Source organism: Heterodontus francisci, chromosome 3 (assembly GCF_036365525.1).
Source record: "Heterodontus francisci isolate sHetFra1 chromosome 3, sHetFra1.hap1, whole genome shotgun sequence".
NCBI lineage: Eukaryota > Metazoa > Chordata > Chondrichthyes > Heterodontiformes > Heterodontidae > Heterodontus > Heterodontus francisci.
Genome location: NC_090373.1, coordinates 134,836,611 through 134,859,817, shown reverse-complemented (window position 1 = coordinate 134,859,817; position 23,207 = coordinate 134,836,611). Strand labels below are relative to the sequence as shown.

Here is a 23,207-nt window from a genome sequence, read left to right as displayed (position 1 = left end):
ATGAACTCATGCTTCTTCAGGTGCATAGTAATTTAATTCCATTTACTGATAATTGAAGAAAGACGAGGTGGCTTTTAATTTCTTGTCTTATTTCCATCTTCTTCTATATTTGCCACCTTCTATTTTACAGCTTTTTATTTCAACAGATTTTTGGAAAATTACAGGCAGAATCTCCACAGTTTCTAAGTTTGGATCTGTAGATATAAATCATGTCTGTGTCTACCTTAACTTTGAGTAACTTCTTTAATACATTTTTTTGAACAATAACTTCTGGTTATTCTATAAACCCTATGTCCACGTTCTCTAAAAAAGAGGCAAGTATGTATTTAGTGTCTCTGCCATTCCCTCACTCTCCACTACGAGACACACTTCGCGGCCTTAGCCCCACTTTGACTATCACCGTACTAACAATGGGCTGAATTTTATTCGCGCGCCGCACATCGCAGTGGCACGCTTTGAACTTGGCGGCCTTCCGACACGGAAGTGCCGCCGCAGAGCCCCCGTGATATGTTGCGCGAGGACTCATTCAAATGGAGGGGGCAGAGCGGCCGCCCCCGATAACATAGAGGGGGCAGCCGTTGTGTCCTCGGCAACGGCGTCCGGCGCCATTGCGCAGGCACCGACACCATTTTTAAAGGGCTGCAAGCCCTTAGGAGAAATGTTAATATTTAAAGATATATTGTGAAGCATTATGTTAGACTCAGGCCAAAGAAGTTGCATCATTCCAAGCAGAAGGGCCACCCGCGCATCAACACGAGCAGAATTTCTCACCCACAGCTGTTACAAAAATTTCTAAATTCACTTGTAACAGCCCTTCAAAACACTCCCACAGGGGATGCTGAGACCAAGTGGGCCCACATCAGAGATGCCATCTATGAGTCAGCTTTGAACACCTACGGCAAAAGTGCGAAGAGAAATGCAGACTGGTTTCAATCTCATAATGAAGAGCTGGAACCTGTCATAGCCGCTAAGCGCATTGCACTGTTGAACTACAAGAAAGCCCCCAGCGATTTAATATCCGCAGCACTTAAAGCAGCCAGAAGTACTGCACAAAGAACAGCTAGGCGTTGCGCAAACGACTACTGGCAACACCTATGCAGTCATATTCAGCGGGCCTCAGACACCGGAAACATCAGAGGAATGTATGATGGCATGAAGAGAGCTCTTGGGCCAACCATCAAGAAGATCGCCCCCCTCAAATCTAAATTGGGGGACATAATCACTGACCAACGCAAACAGATGGACCGCTGGGTTGAGCACTACCTAGAACTGTACTCCAGGGAGAATGCGGTCACTGAGACTGCCCTCAATGCAGCCCAGCCTCTACCAGTCATGGATGAGCTGGACATACAGCCAACCAAATCGGAACTCAGTGATGCCATTGATTCCCTAGCCAGCGGAAAAGCCCCTGGGAAGGACAGCATTACCCCTGAAATAATCAAGAGTGCCAAGCCTGCTATACTCTCAGCACTACATGAACTGCTATGCCTGTGCTGGGACGAGGGAGCAGTACCCCAGGACATGCGCGATGCCAACATCATCACCCTCTATAAAAACAAAGGTGACCGCGGTGACTGCAACAACTACCGCGGAATCTCCCTGTTCAGCATAGTGGGGAAAGTCTTTGCTCGAGTCGCTCTGAACAGGCTCCAGAAGCTGGCCGAGCGCGTCTACCCTGAGGCACAGTGTGGCTTTCGTGCAGAGAGATCGACCATTGACATGCTGTTCTCCCTTCGTCAGATACAGGAGAAATGCCGTGAACAACAGATGCCCCTCTACATTGCTTTCATTGATCTCACCAAAGCCTTTGACCTCGTCAGCAGACGTGGTCTCTTCAGACTACTAGAAAAGATCGGATGTCCACCAAAGCTACTAAGTATCATCACCTCATTCCATGACAATATGAAAGGCACAATTCAACATGGTGGCTCCTCATCAGACCCCTTTCCTATCCTGAGTGGTGTGAAACAGGGCTGTGTTCTCGCACCCACACTTTTTGGGATTTTCTTCTCCCTGCTGCTTTCACATGCGTTCAAATCCTCTGAAGAAGGAATTTTCCTCCACACAAGATCAGGGGGCAGGTTGTTCAACCTTGCCCGTCTAAGAGCGAAGTCCAAAGTACGGAAAGTCCTCATCAGAGAACTCCTCTTTGCTGACGATGCTGCTTTAACATCTCACACTGAAGAGTGCCTGCAGAGTCTCATCGACAGGTTTGCGTCTGCCTGCAATGAATTTGGCCTAACCATCAGCCTCAAGAAAACGAACATCATGGGGCAGGACGTCAGAAATGCTCCATCCATCAATATTGGCGACCACGCTCTGGAAGTGGTTCAAGAGTTCACCTACCTAGGCTCAACTATCACCAGTAACCTGTCTCTCGATGCAGAAATCAACAAGCGCATGGGTAAGGCTTCCACTGCTATGTCCAGACTGGCCAAGAGAGTGTGGGAAAATGGCGCACTGACACGGAACACAAAAGTCCGAGTGTATCAGGCCTGTGTCCTCAGTACCTTGCTCTACGGCAGCGAGGCCTGGGCAACATATGCCAGCCAAGAGCGACGTCTCAATTCATTCCATCTTCGCTGCCTTCGGAGAATACTTGGCATCAGGTGGCAGGACTATATCTCCAACACAGAAGTCCTAGAAGCGGCCAACACCCCCAGCTTGTACACACTACTGAGTCAGCGGCGCTTGAGATGGCTTGGCCATGTGAGCGCATGGAAGATGGCAGGATCCCCAAAGACACATTGTACAGCGAGCTCGCCACTGGTATCAGACCCACCGGCCGTCCATGTCTCCGCTATAAAGACGTCTGCAAACGCGACATGAAATCGTGTGACATTGATCACAAGTCGTGGGAGTCAGTTGCCAGCATTCGCCAGAGCTGGCGGGCAGCCATAAAGACAGGGCTAAATTGTGGCGAGTCGAAGAGACTTAGTAGTTGGCAGGAAAAAAGACAGAGGCGCAAGGGGAGAGCCAACTGTGCAACAGCCCCGACAAACAAATTTCTCTGCAGCACCTGTGGAAGAGCCTGTCACTCCAGAATTGGCCTTTATAGCCACTCCAGGCGCTGCTTCACAAACCACTGACCACCTCCAGGCGCGTATTCATTGTCTCTCGAGATAAGGAGGCCCAAAAGAAAAGAAAAGAAAGATGTATAAAAAATTAAATAAATACTGGAGGCCCTTCCCCATCACCCCCGCCCCCCATTGTTTGTTTACAGGCCATTATCATCAAAAGGAACTTTATTAGCAACCTGCACTTTCCCCCCCCCAACTTCTTAACATTTGCCCTTCAGCCCCTTCCCACCACCCCCACAGACAATAAAAAAAGGTTTTCTCTGCTCCACCACCACCCCCACCCTGATAATTTTAGTCCTCCCCTCCTTCCCCACCAGTGTCTCGCCTCGGAACTCTGGACAGAGGCGTGCAAGTTGCGGCTGGCGCCCATAAAATCTGCGTGCGATGACCATCAAGACTAAGTATGTTGATTAGCATCTTATCTTAATTAATTTTAATATTTAAACGAAGGCCCCGCTGCTTAGTGGCAGGGGAGGGGCTGCACCGAGGCCTCATCGCTGCCAGTAAAATGCGGTGGAGCTGCTCCCGCAAATATTTTATGGGGCCCCCCCCCACCACGACCCCCCGACGCTGAGGGGCTGGTAAAATTCAGCCCAATTTGTCTATAATTCCTTTCATCACCAAATCTTAGGCATGACACAATACAAATAAAAATTACCTCAGAACCGAGATATGGGGTGGAATTTTATGGGCCCTGCAGTCGGCTTTGCGTAATTGAGTCTCAGGTCTGCAGTTTTCTTTTTTGAACTCATCGGCAAAATTAGAGCCAACACTGGAATGGATGTTTGGCTCCAGGCTCGGCAGTAGCAAAGGTGATTCTTCAAAGGGGATGGCGGTGAAGGCATGGGGGCTGGGGGGTCTACATGGAGGAGCAGGGGAAGGTGGAGGGGAGCATCCAGGGTGTGTAGTGGTTGTTATTGCTGCTGAAGCTGGATGTGGGCAGTTGCGGGGCTGGTGATGATTTGAGCATTATAGTCAACAGATGATCATGAGGGGCCTAAAAGGAGGGGTGAGTACTGTCAACGTCGGGGAGCTGTGCGGTAAATTCAGGGTAGTGGCTGGCAGAGAGAACAGTCACAGTCAATGGGGGCATATGGATTCTGTGGGAGGTGTGGGGGGGGGGGGGGTGGGGGGAGAAGGTCAAGACCGAGGGTTGCGTGTTCTACAGCATCATAGGGATGGGAATGGGACCCGGCAATAATATTAAGGTCGATTTGAGGAGGATCAAGGGTCAGAGTCCGCATGTCGATGGTAACAGGAGTAGGAACGTGGGAGAGGGATGGCATGAATAAATTGATTGTGACACAGTCTAAGGTAATGGGGAAGGTTCAATGGTAACAGAGGGAAGCGTTAAGGTTACATTAGCTGGGTCAAGGGTGATGGATTCAGGCTGGAGGTTGGGAGACTTGCCCTAAATTGTACACACACCATCTTCTCCAATGATAACGCAAACCACGTGGCCACTCAAGGATTGCAAGTTGAGTGAGAGGAGACAAATGGTAATGGGTGGGATTTCAACGTGGCTGCAATTTTAAAATACATAAAAAGGTGAACAGCTCATTGCCTCGATGGTTCAGCTGACCTGCAACAGAAGGCTGAATTGCCACGCTCTGCTCATTTCATTTTTTGAAAAGCTGTAGCAATATAGGTCTCATACACCCAATTTGTCTAATACCATGGGGAGAAGAGCTGAGGGAGCAATTAAGAAGGGCTCTTTTCCCTCAACGCATGATGCCTGAACACCAGGAACAGGCAGAACAAGGAGGTGAGGATGCTCCAAATGATAACATCTAGGAATGGCATTACTGAAGATGGGCACAGGCATCCACAGGACAAAGACAAAGACAAATTACCTTCAAATGTCAGAGAGGCAATGCCAGAGATGCCCAAGGATATCACATGAAATGATCACAGAAATTTGTAGGATCCTGCAGCATGTCCTGCAGCCGCTCGGCTTCAGTAGGAATCCCATGCAGTTGCCCTCAAGGTGACTCCTGCACTCAATCTTTTTGCTAACGGATCCTTCCAGGAATCAAGAGGCAACATATGTGGCATCTCACAGCCTGAGACCCACAGGTGTGTCAAAGAGGTAACCAATGCCCTTTTCGACAAACCAATGATTTCATCTACTTACATGTGGACGAGGACAGCCAGGCAGCAAGATCTGTGGCCTTAGGCACCATCGCTGGGTTCCCTAGAGTGCAAGAGGTGATCAACTGCACTCATGTGGCCATTAGAGTTCCCTGGGACCAGACTGCTGTCTTTGTAAATCACAAAAGCCTCTACTCTTTAAACGTCCAACTGGTTTGTGACCACAGAAAAAAAGTCATGCATGTTTGTGCACATTTCCCAGGAGCTGTCATGACTCATAGGAGATTGTTTAAGAAAGTAAGAGCCCATGGGATTCAAGGCAATTTGGCAAATTGGATCCAAAATTGGCTTAGTGGCAGGAGACAGAGGGTAATGGTCGAGGGTTGTTTTTGCAAGTGGAAGCCCGTGACCTGTGGTGTACCACAGGGATCGGTGCTGGGACCTTTGCTGTTTGTAGTATACATTAATGATTTAGGCGTGAATATAGGAGGTATGATCAGTAAGTTCACAGATGACACAAAAATTAGTGGTGTCGTAAATAGTGAGAAGGAAAGTTTTAGATTCCAGAAGGTATAGATGGGCGGGTAAGATGGGCAGAGCAGTGGCAAATGGAATTTAATCCTGAGAAGTGTGAGGTGATGCATTTTGGGAGGAATAGCAAGGCCAGGGAATATACATTGGATGGCAGGACTCTAGGAGGTACAGGGGATCAGAAGGACCTCGGTGTACTTGTCCATAGATCACTGAAGGCAGCAGCACAGGTAGATAAGGCAGTTAGGAAGGCATATGGGATACTTGCCTTTATTAGCCAAGGCACAGAATATAAAAGCAGGGAGGTTATGATGGACCTGTATAAGACATTGGTTAGGCCACAGCTGGAGTACCGTGTACAGTTCTGGTCACTACACTATAGGAAGGATGTGATTGCACTGGAGAGGGTGCAGAGGAGATTCAGACTGGGCTGGAGCGTTTCAGCTATGAAGAAAGACTGGATGGGCTAGGATTGTTTTCCTTAGAGCAGAGAAGGCTGAGGGGGGACCTGATTGAGGTATCCAAAATTATGAGGGGCATTGATAGGATAGATAGGAAGAAGCTTTTTCCCTTAGTGGAGGTGTCAATAACCAGGGGGCATAGATTTAAAGTAAGGGGCAGGAGGTTGAGAGGGGATTTGAGGGAAAATGTTTTCACCCAGAGGGTGGTTGGAATCTGGAACACACTACCTGAAGGGGTGGTAGAGGCAGGAACCCTCACAATGTTTAAGTAGTATTTAGATGTGCACTTGATACACCATAGCATACAAGGCTATGGGCCAAGTGCTGGAAAATGGGATTAGAATAGATAGGTGCTTGATGGCCGGCACAGACATGATGGGCCAAACAGCCTGTTTCTGTGCTGTATAACTCTATGACTCATACATTTTGAGGAACTCAAGGCCGCTGGCAGTTTTTGCGGAACCAGTCAAAGTAGACGGCTGGATCCAGGGTGACAAGGATTACCCCCTTTGTACATGGTTGATGACACCAGTATGTCATTCCCAAAGCGCAGCTGAAGAGAGGTATAATGCTGATCACGCATCCACCAGAGCCATCAGTGAACACATCATTGGCATGCTAAAAATGCAATTCCGTTGCCTTGTCCGGTCTGGTGGGGCTCTTCAGTACACACCACAGAGGGTGTCATGAATAATCATTGTCTGCTGTGCCTGCACAACCTTGTAGGTAGAAGAGGAACAGGAGGAACACCAGTCCTCCTCAGATAAGGATGACTATGAAGAAGGTGAGGAGAAGGACAACAATGACAACGATGCAGTCATCAATATGAGGGCCATAGAGAGACATGCAAGGGACATCAGGGAAAACCTCATGGTTGCTTGTTTCAGCCACAATAAGCTACTTCATCAAGGAACGCTCATAGGAGAATTTTTTTTTTTCCAAATATATTCGCATATGCCTGAGGTCTTATTCATTGCTGTAATCTAAAAGAAGGGCTCTTCTGACAATAGCACATGAAGTGGAGATGTGCCTAACGGCCTGTATGCTATCAACTTCATAAAAGAGACCTGCATCTCCATTGGAAAAATTGTCCTGCATCAAGGCATTAACCCGCACACATAGGAAGCTAAAACATTCCAGCACTTTGATGTAACCGGCAGATTAAATCTTCTCAAGACTACAATGGAACCGAAAACATACCAATGTAAGGAAAGTAAGGGTGTGACCGCAGAACCACAAATGTAAGGCATGCTGGTAGTGAAGAAAGCGAAATATCTGCAAACAGCAAACAACTACCATTGAAGACTGAAGGCTGAAATAGCAATGATAAATGGACACTGGACACTTTCTGAAATACTTTGCAAGCATCAAAGCATTCCTATCATAGGCCTCCAATGAACATTTTCCTTTTCATCTGAAACAAAGCAAATGATTTACGAAAGTGCAACAAATATTAAAGATGCATTTAAACTTCTAAAATGTGTACAATATGTGTACAGAAAAAATAATTTACAGCACCAGTGCCACCTTCATGCTCAAAACGATTTCTTTTTCCATTTTCTCCCATTACATCCAGGTGCTAGCCTGACATTAGCAGCTGAGGTGGAGGCTGTCTGCTCAATGCACTGCCCTATTGCTGTGGCTGGCATCCTCTGGAGGGACGGGGCCTTGATGTCTCCATTCTACTGGGGGTCCGCAGCATTGTTGTTCGAGTATCCCCCGTGTGCCCGCCTGCTGGTGGTCAATGTCGGGGAAGAACACGAAACGCCACTTACCCTGGGGGCGACCTGAGAGGAAGGCCCCAGGGCAGCTGGCATGCGCTTGTCCTCCATCTGGGTGCATGATGGCTCCTGCCTGTCTCCATGAGGGGAAGAAGCACTTGTAGGGAGGTCCAGGATCCTCGCCCCCTCTTGCTTAAAACTCTGAAACATGGAGCCCACAGCAACAGTGGTGGAGTGCAGGTTGGAGCGGATATGGCTCGAGTGTTCAACCAGACTTGCCACCGAGTTCACCAAACTCTTGGCTGAAGAAGCCATACGCTCAAATGCCTGGGACATGGCAGATGTCATGGCTTGCATGGACATTTCCAAGGCACGCGGAAAGCCACACAGGACCTCAGCCATCTCCGACATATTTTCCACATGGCTTTACTGCACATCCAGCAGACTTCTTGTAGCTACAAACAGAGGATCATTAAGAGCGTGAGGCTGAGCAGGAGCCTGGTCTTCAGCAGTGCTCCGATTGGCAGGGGACCTGGCTGGCAAATGCTCCCTCAGCTACTGGGACGTTTCTGTGTTCTGCACACCAGCTTGTGACCCAGATGCTAATCTTAAACCCCCACGGACCATGTGGATGTATCTGTGCTGATGGAGGTGGAAGAAGAGGCAGGTGACGGTGCAGCCTCTGGAGCATCGGCTTCATCTTCCTCCCCAGAGGAGTCGCCTTGGGCCTTGCGGTGTTGTAACTCAAGAGCGGGCACCTGCAGTGGAGACATAAATAGAGGCACTTTAAGCATCAGTTGAACATGAGTTCACACACTTTTCTTTGGTGTGCACATATGGCTGCAAGACTGAAGATGACATCCTTATACCTTAAGGATCCTGCCTTGCCATCTGCAATTTCCCTGCCTCCCTCCTCTCTCGCGATTTTTGCTGCCTCCTCCTCAGCCAGTGTCAGCACCCTGATGTCTGGGACACCTCCAGCAGTCTTTGCCTGCTCGTGTTGGTTGTGGGTGCGTTTATCCTGCAGGAGACAGTGCAGATTTAATGGCATGTCAAAAGATGAATCACAACCATTGTAAACATGCGTCAACATCATTCATGCAGGACTGTCTTTGCACGACACATCCAAGCACATCAACAATGCCAGTCGTCAACTTTGTGCAAAATCAGTAAGTGTATGGCACCAAGGCTGCTCATGCATTTCACTGCATGCCTTGTCTGCCCTAGTCTTAGAGATGGAGCCAGGGAGATAAACAATGGAACAGCTTCAGCAAGACACTTAACCCTCGCCGATCTGAGCAAGTCATTGATGCGCTTGTGACACTGCACCCACGAGTGACCCCAAAGTTCAAAGCCTCCTCCACTACCTCCAACCAGACCACCCTGGTGAGGCAGAGGGTCTTCTGACTATCTGCAGGGAAGAGGAACTCCCACAATTCCCTGACAGCCTGGAGGAGAACCTGCAGGGAGGCATCACTGAACCGTGGGGCAGTACACTGCCTACTGGCTGACATTTTCTTTGCTCTTGCTGCAGTGAAAAATAAATGGGGAGTTGGCGCTGGGTTTGAAAAATTAAGACAGGAAAGAGCAGTTGCAAATAAGTAAAAGATTTAATTTTGGCAACTCTAAATACACTTACATAACACAAAGGCTGCTGCTCCTTGAGGCTTGAAACAAAGAATGCTTTATAGCTGTGGCAATCATGGTGCATGCACCAGTGACGGCGGGTTCCAATGAAAAGCTGTCCCCGCCACATGATCGCATGGTCTCCTGTGCCAGTTGCTGCACCATTCATTTACATGCAGAATGGCATGGGATACAGGAAAAATGGCGGAAGCAGAAGTTACGACAACATCCAGGAACGCCGCAGGACTCATAAAATTCGGCCATGAGCTAACTTAAGGTGGCTGTATCTGACATCTTTTCTTATAATCTGAAGATAATCTTGGAACCATCAGGTGTTCTGCAAGCATTGCCAAATGTAATGTTTCTATTTACCGGTAGTTTTTCAGTGATGGCAAAAACTCAGTGATGTTAAGTTAAAACTGGGTCATACTTCATATAACCTGCATGAAATTTAACAGCACAAACATGAGGCCAATTTTCATTTAAAATATTTGATAAATAGATTCATGTTGCAAACCGTGTCATGCGATGCTTTGGTGTTACAAAAACATTTGACAAATGTTTTTAGAATGTGCTGTATAACACTCCAATGAGAGCCATTTTGTTCAACCTCATGAAATAACAAATATTGTTGTATACAGCACACCCTACAGTTTCAGTAAAAAGGTTTATGATCCCTGACTATACTTACTGCAAAAATCACCATGACCAAAGAAAATTTCCTCCAAAAGTGGCCAGCAATATTGCAGGCAGGAATGTGGCCACACTATTTATTCTTGGTTGTGATACCTAATTTACAGTTAACAAATGGAATAAAAAAATCATGCTAAAGACAAATATAAGGAACTAAATGTTCCTGTTGTGATTGTCCCTGCAAATCAAGAGATTCTGGTGACAGTCTAATCATGGTCTCCTGTACTCATGGCCAAGGTTGAAGATTTCCTCTGTGGCTTGTACCTGACAAACTCAAACTGGTTTATAAAGAACAGGTTTATAATTCTGTTCCGCACAGTGCAAAGACGAAATCCTCCCGGTGAACTGGTACAAATTGCTTTTCTTTTCATGCAAATACCTAAAATAAAAAAAGTTAACATTTATATGTTTTAGGCTTCAGAACTAAGATAGTGAGGTAACTGAAATAGTGTTTGTGTTATTGCATAAAATCACTGATGGAAAGCACAGGCCGGGATTTTGTCTTGGCGATGGGGTCACGACCACTGACAAAAGCACTGGCAAGACAGAGAGCCCTGTGTCGCCTCCTCTGGGGAAGGCCCGCCAAATCAAGAATCAATCGGGCACATAAGTGGACAGTGGTGGGACTTCCCTGGGATAAAAGGACCCTGGTGGCAGAAATCCTGCCTGCTGAGAGCTGCCGACCAATCAGAGCCTGGCATCTCTTTCACTGAGCAGCGCCACCGTGGAGGCGGTGGCTGCTGCTGGTAGAGCATTCACCCGAGGCCCTGCAACCAGAACGGGAACAGGTTACGGAGTTGGATGATCAGCCATGATCATAATGAATGGCGGAGCAGGCTCGAAGGGCTCGAAGGAGGTTCAGCAGCAAGGACAGGGGTTGGCTCTCATTGGGCCTGCCCTCCTCTTCCTGATGCTGGGTCTCACATTCAGCACTAAGTGCCTGTAAACGAGGAAGCAACCCCCCCACCCAAAAAACGGAAATCCGCACAGCTTTGCTTGGTGTGCTCCCCATGCAGTGACAGGCGCCCTGCTGCTGGGCTAATTCTGCTGGCGGCAGGATGAGGCCCTTAATTGGGCATTTATTTCCCACTTAAGAGCCTCAATTAGTGGTGGGCCAGGAAGGCCATTCACAGGCCTTCCTGCCCCGGACTTAATTTGGGTGGAGGTGGGACGGTGGCAGGGTCCAGCAATTGGCTGAAAATGATCAAATTATGGTAATTCAGTTTCTCAGCTGTGTGTCCTTCCACATTCAACTTAAACATTATCACTCTGGAGAACGCAGCAATAAATCAGTAAGCTATTTAGGAAAGGTTGAAGGAGAACTCTATGAAGCTGCACACTGGTTGGCATCCGCCATCCACGAAAGATGATGGACAAGCAGCAACAATCCATTTAGGTGGAGTGTCTTCTCTTGGTGCACCTTTGCTGATGGTTGTGAAGGCCAATCCTTGAGAAGCAGGCTTTGCCACAAGTGCTGCATGTGAGGCTGCCAAGTGACCCTGCGAGTTGTTGTTTTTGATGCTGGTGCCCGATACCAAGCTGCTGTAGCAACTGGTCATCGTGGTAGTGCACACCAGTCCACAGGAAGTGCCGGCATTTCCCTCTTTCACCAGTTAGTGACTCCCAGGTGCAATAGTCGATATTTAGGGCCTCCATGTCATGCTTGCAAGCATCTTTGAAGCGGAGCTTTGGGTGTCCCCCTGGTCGTCTGGCTCTGGCTACATCATCATACAGAAGATCCTTGGGTATGCGACCGTTTTCTATCCTGCGAATGTGTCCAATCCACCAAAGCTGCCTCTGTTTGGTTAGTGCCAATACATTTGGGAACTCGGCCTTTGAGAGGACTGCTGCATTTGTGATTTTGTCCTGCCAGGATATACCCATAACGTGCCACAGACAGAGAAGATAGAAATTATTGAACTTCTTTTTCTGGGAGCTCTATGTTGCCCATGTTTCACAGCCATACAGCAAGGTGCTCAGAACACAGGTCTTATAAACCATCAGCTTGGTCCTAAGGATCAGTTTGATGTTATCTCATGCACGTTTCACGAGTTAGCAGAATTTGCTAACAATGAGATCAAGGGAGGAGATGCAACACCTTGTCCCCTGACGATTGTTTTCTTGACACTTTTAGTCAAGGTGAACAAGTTACAGGATGGGAGAGATAATCCATGAGCCTTTGTAGCTGATTTTCTGTGTGAGCAACTAGCGCAGCATCATCAGCATAGAGGAGTTCTCTGATCAGGACGTGATGTGTTTTTGTCTTCGCTTTCAGCCTTGATAGATTATAGAGCTTCCTGTCTGACCTAGTGTGCGAGTAGACTCCTTCCATATCTGCAGAGAAGGTGAAGGTCAGGAGCATGGAGAAGATGATGTCAAACAGAGTGGGAGCTAGGACACAACCCTGTTTTCCCCAATTCTTCACTTTGAAACTGTCGGAAGTAGAGCCATCAAAATGTACAGTGCAGTGTATGTTGTCATGGAAGGAACAGATGAGACTGAGGAGCTCCAGTGGACAACCAATTTTTCCCAAAATCACATACAGCCCTGCTCTGCTGATGGTGTTGAATGCCTTAGTGAGATCTACACAAGTAAGGTAAAGGGGGCTACGCAGCAAACAATGAAAGGTAACCTTTCGGCTTAAAAGCGGGAATGTGAGGACTGTGTGTCCTGGAATGAAGCTGCACAAATACATTTAAAATGTTTCTGCCCATTTTAACTCCTCATTCCTTTACTGTATTACAGTCCCTCCATACTGTGCACAATTCTAAATCAGAGGGGGCACATGCAGGCAACTAACTTTCAAGCGACCGCCATGCCACGCTTCAAGTGGCCAACAGATGATGGGCAAGAGTGACTCGGGATGACTTGCTCTAATTTTCCTTCCTTCCTTGCAGGAAAAGATCTGGCTTTCACTGGCAGTACAGGTGGTAAGATGCCGACCAGTAAGTAACTGAACTTGTAGAAGTAATGGTCGTGAATCTACATTCTGCCATTCTGTGACATAACAAATTGCATGTTATTCAGATCATAATTGGATAATTTAAAAAGATGCATTTTTTGAACTGAAAATGAATTTGTCTGGTGCAATGTCATGATTCTGTTTTATCATAAATCCAGTTCTCTCATTACTTCCTAGTGTTATGACCAGGTGAGAAAGAGGTCTAGGGTTCCCTTTTAGCTTTCACCCGGTCTTACTGTAAACAGGGTTTGATTTTAAACACACCGTGTTTTTAGCTCCCCCTTGGTGAATCCTCGTTCACCGCTTTCCAATTATAAGACAAAGAAACCAACATAAACAGGCTTTCTTAGGTTTAAAGAAGAAAAGTGAAATTTTATTAAACTTAAATTCTAATTCGGTTAATGCCTATGGATACACAATGCGCCCATGCTAGCATGCATACGCAATACACACATGCAGGTAGGGACAAAAAAAAAAGAGAAGAAATAAAGTGGAAAAGTTTGAGGCAATATCTGAAGAGTTTTTGTTACGGGTCTTCGAGCTCACTGTAGAGTCCTGGCTTGTAAGTAGATCTGTTGGGTCCCAGTAATCTTCTTAAACCTTGTTCACTGTAGGAGACTTTTCCCTCTTGGGGTTCATGTGTCTTCAATGGGTTTTTGGAGTTCTGTGAGAAAGAGATGGGAGCAGACAGACAGGCAGGAGGTCTTCCTCAGTCCAGGAGCATACAGCTTTCTCCCTGTTCAAACACGGTCTCTCCAATTTAAAACTCAGTTCAAACTCTGCAATAGCCAGTTAGTCATGTGATTAACCGGTCTGACCACGTCTGTTTGTGGATTGTATTGGAGCAGGGGATAGCTCCTTTGTTCCCAAACACTGTATGTTAATATGCAAAAATGTCTTTCCAGCCAGGGGCTTGGCAACCCCTTGTCACAGGCCTTCGCTTCTTCCCAGCAACAATTTGAAATTTAATGCCTATGTGGTGAAATTAATGTGCCTTATTCTTGGCAGGTGGGTGGGGGGGGGGGGGGGCGGCTAAATGACACTAGATTAAGCAACATTGTAAGGTGTTATGTTGCAACAACGCCAGTACACAAGTATACAAGAACTTGTCAATCTGAATGCAATAATTGCCAAAGTAAAGATTAACTGTGCACAGGAAAATGAGTCAGAGAAATACCAAAGTACTCAGGGGCTAATGTTGTGATCCCAACAGCATGGAGATTTACGCTTGACAAATACGCATGTTATTTAAATAAGCTCTGAGCACAGAGAGCATGACAATGTTGGTTGGGAGTGTGGGGGCAGGAAATCATAGGGCAGCACCCCTGTAACATCAGATGTAGTGTGAGCAGCTGCAAATTACGACCCTGCACAAAAAAAGTAGAGGACCACCTCCATGATGTAAGGCCCCCAATAGAAGACCAATGCCCCATCACTACATTTACTCCTCCCTCTAGGTAATACACAATAAGCAGCAGCAGACCATACACAATATAAAGACTCACAATAGCCAGCACGAAGATGAGAAATATCACTGCCATGTACACTTTTCATTTTTAGTTGAAAAAATACTTGCAGTTATTTCAATTTAATCCAGAGTTTTTCTTTGAAAAGGGACATAATAAATTGGCATCAGCTAGTGGGATAGGCATATATTGTATTTAGAGTAGATCAGAGTGGATAGCAGAGCAGCCACCCTAATGCTGTTGAAATGGACAGGGCTGGATATACAGGGTCTACATTATGTATTTAATTGAATGAGTTGCTTGTGAATAGTAAGTGTCCTGGTTGCAAGTCTCTTTCATCCAGTTCTTCCGCCCCTTCTCATCATCTTCCTTTGATACTGACTGGACCTGGGGCTCCTCACCCAACAGCCTGCATTGTAATTTTCCACTTGCAATGTTCAGCATCTGTGACACGAATTGGGAGACGGCAGAGAGAAAGCGAGTGAGCGAGAGCACGAGTGTGTGAGAGCAAGATCACTCCTGACATATAGACATCTATCCTTAATACTCTATCGCTAAACGTGTGCGGGCAGACATTGACTACTTGTGGAAGCAAAAAATTACCAGTTATCTCACTACATCAGTGTCCAACATAGTGACGAGAAAGTAATTCAATAAATTAATCTTCTGATTTAAAGTTTCTTCACAAAAATGCACATTTGTTGTTGTTTTGATTAATAGTAAGATACATTTTTAATGCCTTTATCTTTCCAAAATTGTCTCACCTACCCCCTATGCAAGACAAAATTGTAATCTGCCCACCCCTCACCATGTGTAAGGGTTCGACACCCCTGTTATAGTCAGACAACATCTGAACATTAATGAAGTAAACATCCTCTATTAGGCCATTTGATTAGTGCGTAAAGCCTGGATAGTCACAAGCTTGCCAACCAAAAAACGTTCTTCACTGTGTCAAGCCTCTTAAATGAAAGTGATGATCATGTTGCCCCTTGCAAACAAGGTCTTTGCCACTTAATAAAGCTGTGGGCAACCAATATCTGATTTGGCATTTGTAATGGTAGCGTCATCGAAAGATCAAGTGGGATATAACTTTAATGCAGTAGTGACTTTCAGACCCATATGAAGAACGATTATCGTGGCAGGAGTTGTCTGGAAGTCTGGCTCCAGAAAATGACATTGCTATATGACAGCCTTCCTTGTAAAACAGAGGCATCAAACAAAGGGCTCTGCTGACGTATCCTAGATACTCTACTCCAGAAAGCTAGGTGGTGAAGGATAGAACTGAAGCGAACTTTGTAAGCTTTTATTTACAGAGATACACATTACAAACATGCAAACCCAAGCACCACAGTTTCAGCCTGTTCCTATATATAGGAGCACAAGTGAATCCTCAGTTAATGCTCACCACCTTAATACAATTAAATACTCAATTACTATGCAATGAACACCAGGGAATGCTGCCGTGGTCAATAATTGCAGGGTTTGGGGTATGGGCAAATACAGACAGAATGCCTGAAAAGTAGCTCCTTCTGCTTTTCTTATCCTCTCAAAAACTGCTCTTCCACCTCCAAATCTAAAAGCAATATTGGAACTCTCAAAGCAATCCTGTTGTTTCTCCCCCAGTAACATGTTTGTTCTGCCATAATTATTAGAGTATAAGCAATTGACTACTGTTCTACATACTGAATGAAATAATGCAACAACATTGCTCAAGCAAAATTATATTTGACAGGATAAATTTAGGCCACATTATTAAACAAGTTTCTGCCATTGGTTCTATCTTCAACTCAAGCTATCCTCAGATTTGGCTATGTTCATGTTAGATGATTTATATGACTCCCAGGTCCTGTCTTATTACACTTGTAACTCCCAAGCAATATAGGTGGAAATGTATAAACTGTCGATTCACAACGAGATATTAAAGATACAAACTGAATTCAATAGCAGGACTGCAGTATGTTGTTCATATATTATGTAGTATGTAGTCTACAGTAGGACAAATTATTAAAATCATTCTCAAAAACAACATTTCACAATGCAGCTGCACTGTGTGTATTTGTGAATACAGGCAGGATGCTGATGAGGCGACTGCACAGTGATAGCATCTCAATTCTGTGGTGTAAACCCATATTTTTAAAAAAAATAGCATTTCATCTTTAACAGCAGTTTCTAAATGAGTGTTTCACTTGCCTCACTCCCTCATTTGTTCTGTTCCTGACTCCTTTTTGAAACAACTACTGTATGACATTTCTTGATAATTACAGCAGTTAAGCTACATGAAAACAACATAACCACGAATGCTTCATAACCATAAATGCCACGTACCCATGAATGTTTCATACCTGTGAATGTTTCAGCGCACGGATTGATTCCTGCAAGTCTTTTTGAGGTACCAAAATCTGAAATTTTCAAGATTCCACTGTAGGTGTTTATCAGCACATTATCGCCCTGGGGAAATAATTAATTTTATTGTTTCAAATGGAAAGAAAACCCGTACAATTCTAAACTAATTTCCACAAGTAGTACTGCCAATCACTTGTGTAAAAGTCATATGACAAGTCATCAAAAAATCCTTACATGAATTTGTGGTAAAGAGTCATTAGATTTTTCAATTGCCAAGTAACATTAGTCTATAAATTCTTTTTCCCTTTGAATTTTAAATTTTAGTAAGCCATAATTTCTTCAAATATCATTCACAATGCTTGGGCTGGATGGCAAGTATTCAGCAAGGTATAGATGAGGGGAAAAATAAAGACAGAGAAAGTAAAGAAAACTATGGAAACAGAAAAGAAAATGCAGACAACAGAGGGAATTTCTTTCCTCTGTCTGTGCCTGGGCTGCCAATACTTTAAATGGAGGAAAGTAGGACAGGTTCCTTTGCAGGCATGTTCTCTGACCTTCCCCCATTTTCTGATATTCACTGGCCTTGGGTGATCTAATGCACTGGGATACAGAATGAGGAAAATCTTCCCAAGTATCTGTGTCCAAATTGCCTCTCCAAAGTAATAGCAGACAGAGATTAGCCTCACTTACCATATATAGTATACACCTGGGGAAGCAGAAGTTTATTTTCCAATTTGGTTCATTTCGAAAGGAAAAAGTTAAAAATTACAGGGTAGAAATTATTAGTAACGGTGTTAGCTCGTCAATGCTTGACTTGTTTATAAAAAAATATGAATAGTTCCATTAAAACTATGAAGTGAGGAATTTGTGATAAGCGATTTAATGATTTGAAGTTCACAGGCAAGAATTTCTAAACTTTTGTAACCAAAATGTATTAGGTTATTGAGCTTATTTTTTAAAACCTTTTCACTTCATTTAGAAGAAAAATATTTTTCTCCGAAATGCAGGCATATGTTTTGAATTCAGACAGTGTGAGCTTAAAGTTAGCTGAGGCTAATGTTAAACTCACTACCTGGAGAATCAGGGTTATAGAAAATGGAGAGAAAGCAGCTTGTGGGAAACTAAGGATGACCCTGGGGATTAACAACAGCAGAGAAAAGATGAAGGAAATATTGAACTCAAATGTAGCTAGAGCTGGTAAGGGTCCAAAGTTGAAGGAACGTGGCTAGCCCCTGCCAATTTTCCCAATGGAAAAAAGAGTCTGCAATGCAATCTGCTCTTTTACAGTGAGACAAGGACAGGAGATAGGGAATATATAAGTCACACGGTCAGATTTCCAGTCAGCCACCATTTCTGTTGCCAACACTCTATTGTATAGTATGACTTGGTGCTGAAAAACAAGCAAATTGTTATTGATTCTTTAATCATCTGTGATACCGTATTAAACTCGGAATAAATACATTTTTAAAATTATGGAACTACCTTATTTTCATTCACAGGAACAAAATACAAAAATATTAACTTCTAAAGTTGCAACTGTTTACTGGGTGGATCTCTATTCGGGATTGTGTCCTTGAAACGGTAAGGGTCTTAAAATACGCATACCCTGTTACACCGTTACTGGAATACTTGCTGCTCTCAGGTGCAAACTGGAATTTGTTCCAGTTTCCAAGAGTGTCATCCATTACCCTGTGGAGTATGAACCAATTAAAAGGCCTGAATTCGGCATGTCTGTTGTGGATCGAAGGAGGCCTACGAGCTATTCTGGCAAGAGAGCCAGTTTTAGAATTTTTTTTTTTTTAAAGAATTTGGCAGGAAAGAAGCATTTCTGTTACCCTGCCAGAACTGACAAGTGAACTAGTTGAGGAGACTGTTCCCATTTCCTGGCAGCTTTGAACTCATTTTCCAGTCAGAACTGGCAAGGCTCAGTGCTTCACCTATTGCTCCAGGCATTGCAAGTAGATGGAAGCTGGCACTGTCATTTTTGTGCTAATGACAGTGGGTTATTTTTTAAACTTTAGGTGATAGTGGAAAACAAGCCTAATCAGATTTGCCATCTATTGGATGTCTCTGTTGAAGGCAATTAGAGGAAAATCGGACGACAAGCATTACAGGCAGTCAATTGCCCATTTTACACTATTGGGAAAAGTTAATGTTGCCCCCAGTGAGTGATCTCGGTGCTGGAAAATTAAGCCCCCACCTTGTTCTTGATTCCCTGGTCAGAGGAAATACTCTTTCTGTATCTACCCTACTGAATCCTTTTAACATTTCTACTCTTTGCCAAAAATCTGCCTCGAGAACCTCAGAAAAACACTCCCTGCTTCACCACCATGAATGTTTCCACTTCCCGCACCAGGGCATCTTTGAGTGAGAATGCCAATTTTGGGAGCTCTTGTAATGTAGGTCTCTGCCAAGTGGGAAAATTCCTGTGACTCGCCAAATTTATTTCATGTAGTAACTAACAACCTGGACTACATTCAGTCACAGGTCCCAGAAGTGAATGTGATTGCACTAACCCACTGTATCCACCTGCCCCTCTCCCAATTAAGAAAAAAACTGCACAATCGTATGGAATAACTCTGTATTCAACACCGGAAGTAATAAATATATTCAAGATGAAAATTTAGTTATTGCTCTTTGGTCATAAGCATACCTTTATATCTCGATGAGCTATTTGATTGTCATGAAGGTATTTCAATCCTTCCAGGATCTGTTTAGTATAAAATCCAATGGTCTGTTCATTATCCTTCAAAGGGCCCCATTTTGATCGTAATAGGGCAGAAAGGCTGCCTGTTCGTTTACGTATATATATAAAAACAACACATCAGTAAAAATGACCACTATAGTTGGGACAAACATCATGGGGCTGAATTTCCACGGCAGTTCTCCTAATCATCTGACATAACTTGAATGCAAGATTTGTGGAAACATGGGGAAAAAATGGTTTAATGGCTGCTTACACTGTTTCTCAAAGGTTTCACCAAATCACCAAAAAAATCAGCTAAAGTTACAATGGATGATCAGGAGAACACCTGTGGAAATTAACAGTGCACACTTCAATTCTTCCAGATTATGCATCAAATATGACTAAGTCTAGCACTCTACGAGGATCAGAAAAGCTATTTTCTGTAGGCTTCAGCTAATAATTCAAACTTGAGAGCATTCACATTAATGCAGATAAAGAGAATGTAATGTAATTATGTATATGCCTTCCCACATTCTCAAGATGTTCCAAAATGCTTCACAGCCGTTTAAATGCTTTTAAAAAATGTGGTCACTCTTGTTTTGTAGGCAAGGATAGCAGCCAGTTTGCACACATTAAGACCCCATAAACAGCTGAATGTCCAGTTAAATTATATTTTGATTGTGTTACTTGAGGGAAGAATATTGTGCAAGATCTAAAGAGAACTCCCTGCTCTTCAAATAACGTGAATGGATCTTGACATTTACCACAGTAGGAAAACAGAGCCCATCAATGGTACAACACTCAGTATGATATTGAAATGTCAAACTAGATTACATACTCAAGTCCTGGATTGGGACCTACAGCCCCCAGGATTCTGGCTCAGAGGCAAGATTTCTACCAACTGAGCCTAGCTGACAATCATGTTAACCAAAATTAATTGCTGATTTCTAAATGGATACAAACATTAACCATTTGAGCTCCACCTGTCCATGGAGAAACCTATACTTGTGATGAAACGTGAGTCAAATACATACTGACCTAAAGTACACACATGATCAGTCATAAAAGTTTATTACATAGTTGTCTCAAATCAAAACATGAGCCTCTTCCTATCCATAAAAAGTGCTATAAAGATTATTTCTTAAACTAATAGCTTTAAAATGTTATGTAGAATTTAATCTTTTATGCTTCATCTGCCTCAATATGATTTTTTTTTTAAAAAGTTACGTGATATTCAATTTAGTAATTCACGTGCACAATAGAACATATATAACTTTCCTAAAACTCAGGATGAATCTAATGATCTGGGCTTCAGAACACTCCATTTTAAATGGAATATAAATCAACATACCTCCAGGAACTTGCTCCATAAAGATCTTGATGAAACCATTTTCACTAATAGAGCCAAGGTATTGCACGATGTTCTTGTGTTTCAGGTGCTTATGAAGAGCAATTTCTTCATGGAGGGGTTGGGAATACCTGCAAACATTTTGACAGAAACACAGCAGGTCAGTCTCTTAATAACCGAAACCATAAATAAACATTTTCATCTCATTTTTAAATTTTCAAAAATAAAAATGGAATAAAATAATCTATAAAAAGAAAAAGAGCACAAGTAGTCCAAGGAATTCTTTTTGAGCTAAAAAAGCACCTGGTGAATTTTGTTCCAATGTTTTTAAGGGAGTTAACTCATCAGGGAGCTGTAAATTTGAAAACTGCAGCTGTCAGTATTTATCCTTGAGGCCTTCAGCCTTTGGTGAGAATACCACAGCAGAAAGATTATGTTAACTTTGTTATCTCAGTGTTATCAGCATAACACTTTGTCTCAAAAGGTTATTAGCTGGTCAACTATTAGAAGGGCAATTACTGATTTAGGAACTTATTAAATCTGCTTGGTCATCAAGAGAGTGTTGACGAGATCTTTAGACAATCCTTCAGTCGACCACTTTGTGCTACCACAGAGTCAAGGGAGCAGGATTTTCCTGGCTCTGGGGTGGCAGGCCGGGAGGCTGGGAAAATATCGGCTGCCGCATCAGGACGACTCCCCGATGTGGTCCCACCGCTGGGTAACTTTCCCAGTGGCAGGACCGGATGTATTAGTGGCAGCCCACCACACAGAGGCAGGCAGACAATTTAAATAATTAAGGACCCACTTAGGGTCCATTCCTCAGGCCTGCCGGCATTTTGCACGCAGCGGGGCAGAACCCACCATGTGTGGAGGCCACCAGCTTTATGGAGACAGCTTTCCTGCAGCAGCATGGGGGACCATCGAAGCTGGAGGTCCCATGGCATGGTCCAAAAAGCTGCCACGGGCAGGGAAGGTCACCCCCCCACGACCCCAAAGGGCCATCTGGAGGGGCCTGCCAGCTTGGCCCCTCTGATTTGTAACTTTCCACTTGCTTCTCCAAGGCCTCTTGATCGCAAACTTCCTCAGCAGCGCCCACCTCTCCTGGTGGCGCTGCGGATGCTTCAGAGCTGTCGGTCTCGTGATTGGCTTGGCAGCAACGTCAGCCTGCCACTGTCCTAATTGGATGGCAAGCCTGAAGGGGCTGCCTCCAAGAATATAGCTGAGCCAGTCTCACTACTGGCTTTTTATACATATATAAAGAGCAAGAGGGTAACCAGGGAAAGGATTGGCCCACTCAAGGCCAGAGATGGGAATCTATGTGTGGAGCCAGAGGAAATGGGCAAGGTGCTAAATGAGTACTTTGTATCAGTATTCACCAAGGAGAAGGACTTGGTGGATGATGAGCCTAGGGAAGGGAGTGCAGATAGTCTGGGTCATCTCATTATCAAAACGGAGGTGGTGTTGGGTGTCTTGCAAAGCATAAAGGTAGATAAGTCCCCAGGGCCTGATGGGATCTACCCTAGAATACTGAGGGAGGCAAGGGAAGAAATTGCTGGGGTCTTGACAGAAATCTTTGCATCCTCATTGGCTACAGGTGAGGTCCCAGAGGACTGGAGAATAGCCAGTGTTGTTCCTTTGTTTAAGAAGGGTGGCAAGGATAATCCAAGAAATTAAAGGCTGGTGAGCCTTACGTCAGTGGTAGGGAAACTATTAGAGAGGATTATACGGGACAGGATTTACTCCCATTTGGAAACAAACGAACTTATTAGCGAGAGACAGCATGGTTTTGTGAAGGGGAGGTCGTGTCTTACTAATTTGTGGATGTGATGAAGATGATTGATGAAGGAAGGGCAGTGGATGTTATGTATATGGACTTTAGTAAAGCCTTTGACAAGGTCCCGCATGGCAGACTGGTACAAAAGGTGAAGTCACACGGGATCAGAGGTGAGCTGGCAAGATGGATACAGAACTGGCTCAGTCACAGAAGACAGAGGGTAACAGTGGATGGATGTTTTTCTGAATGGAGGGATGTGACTAGTGGTGTTCCGCAGGGATCAGTGCTGGGACCATTGCTGTTTGTAGTATATATAAATGATTTGGAGGAAAATGTAGCTGGTCTGATTAGTGAGTTTGCGGACGACACAAAGGTTGGTGGAGTTGCGGATAATGATGAGGATTGTCAGAGGATACAGCAGGTTA

General features: G+C 44.5%; 1 protein-coding gene across 1 annotated transcript in view; it reads right to left on the bottom strand.

Annotated features, from left to right (window-relative positions):
- The window catches only part of LOC137361137 (mitogen-activated protein kinase kinase kinase 5-like), a 221,031-nt gene that overhangs the window by 53,630 nt on the left and 144,194 nt on the right, over positions 1-23,207 (bottom strand). Inside the window, 3 exon segments of the mRNA XM_068026081.1 lie at positions 16,974-17,079; positions 19,628-19,764; positions 21,012-21,139. Coding sequence (XP_067882182.1) covers positions 16,974-17,079; positions 19,628-19,764; positions 21,012-21,139 — 371 coding nt within the window.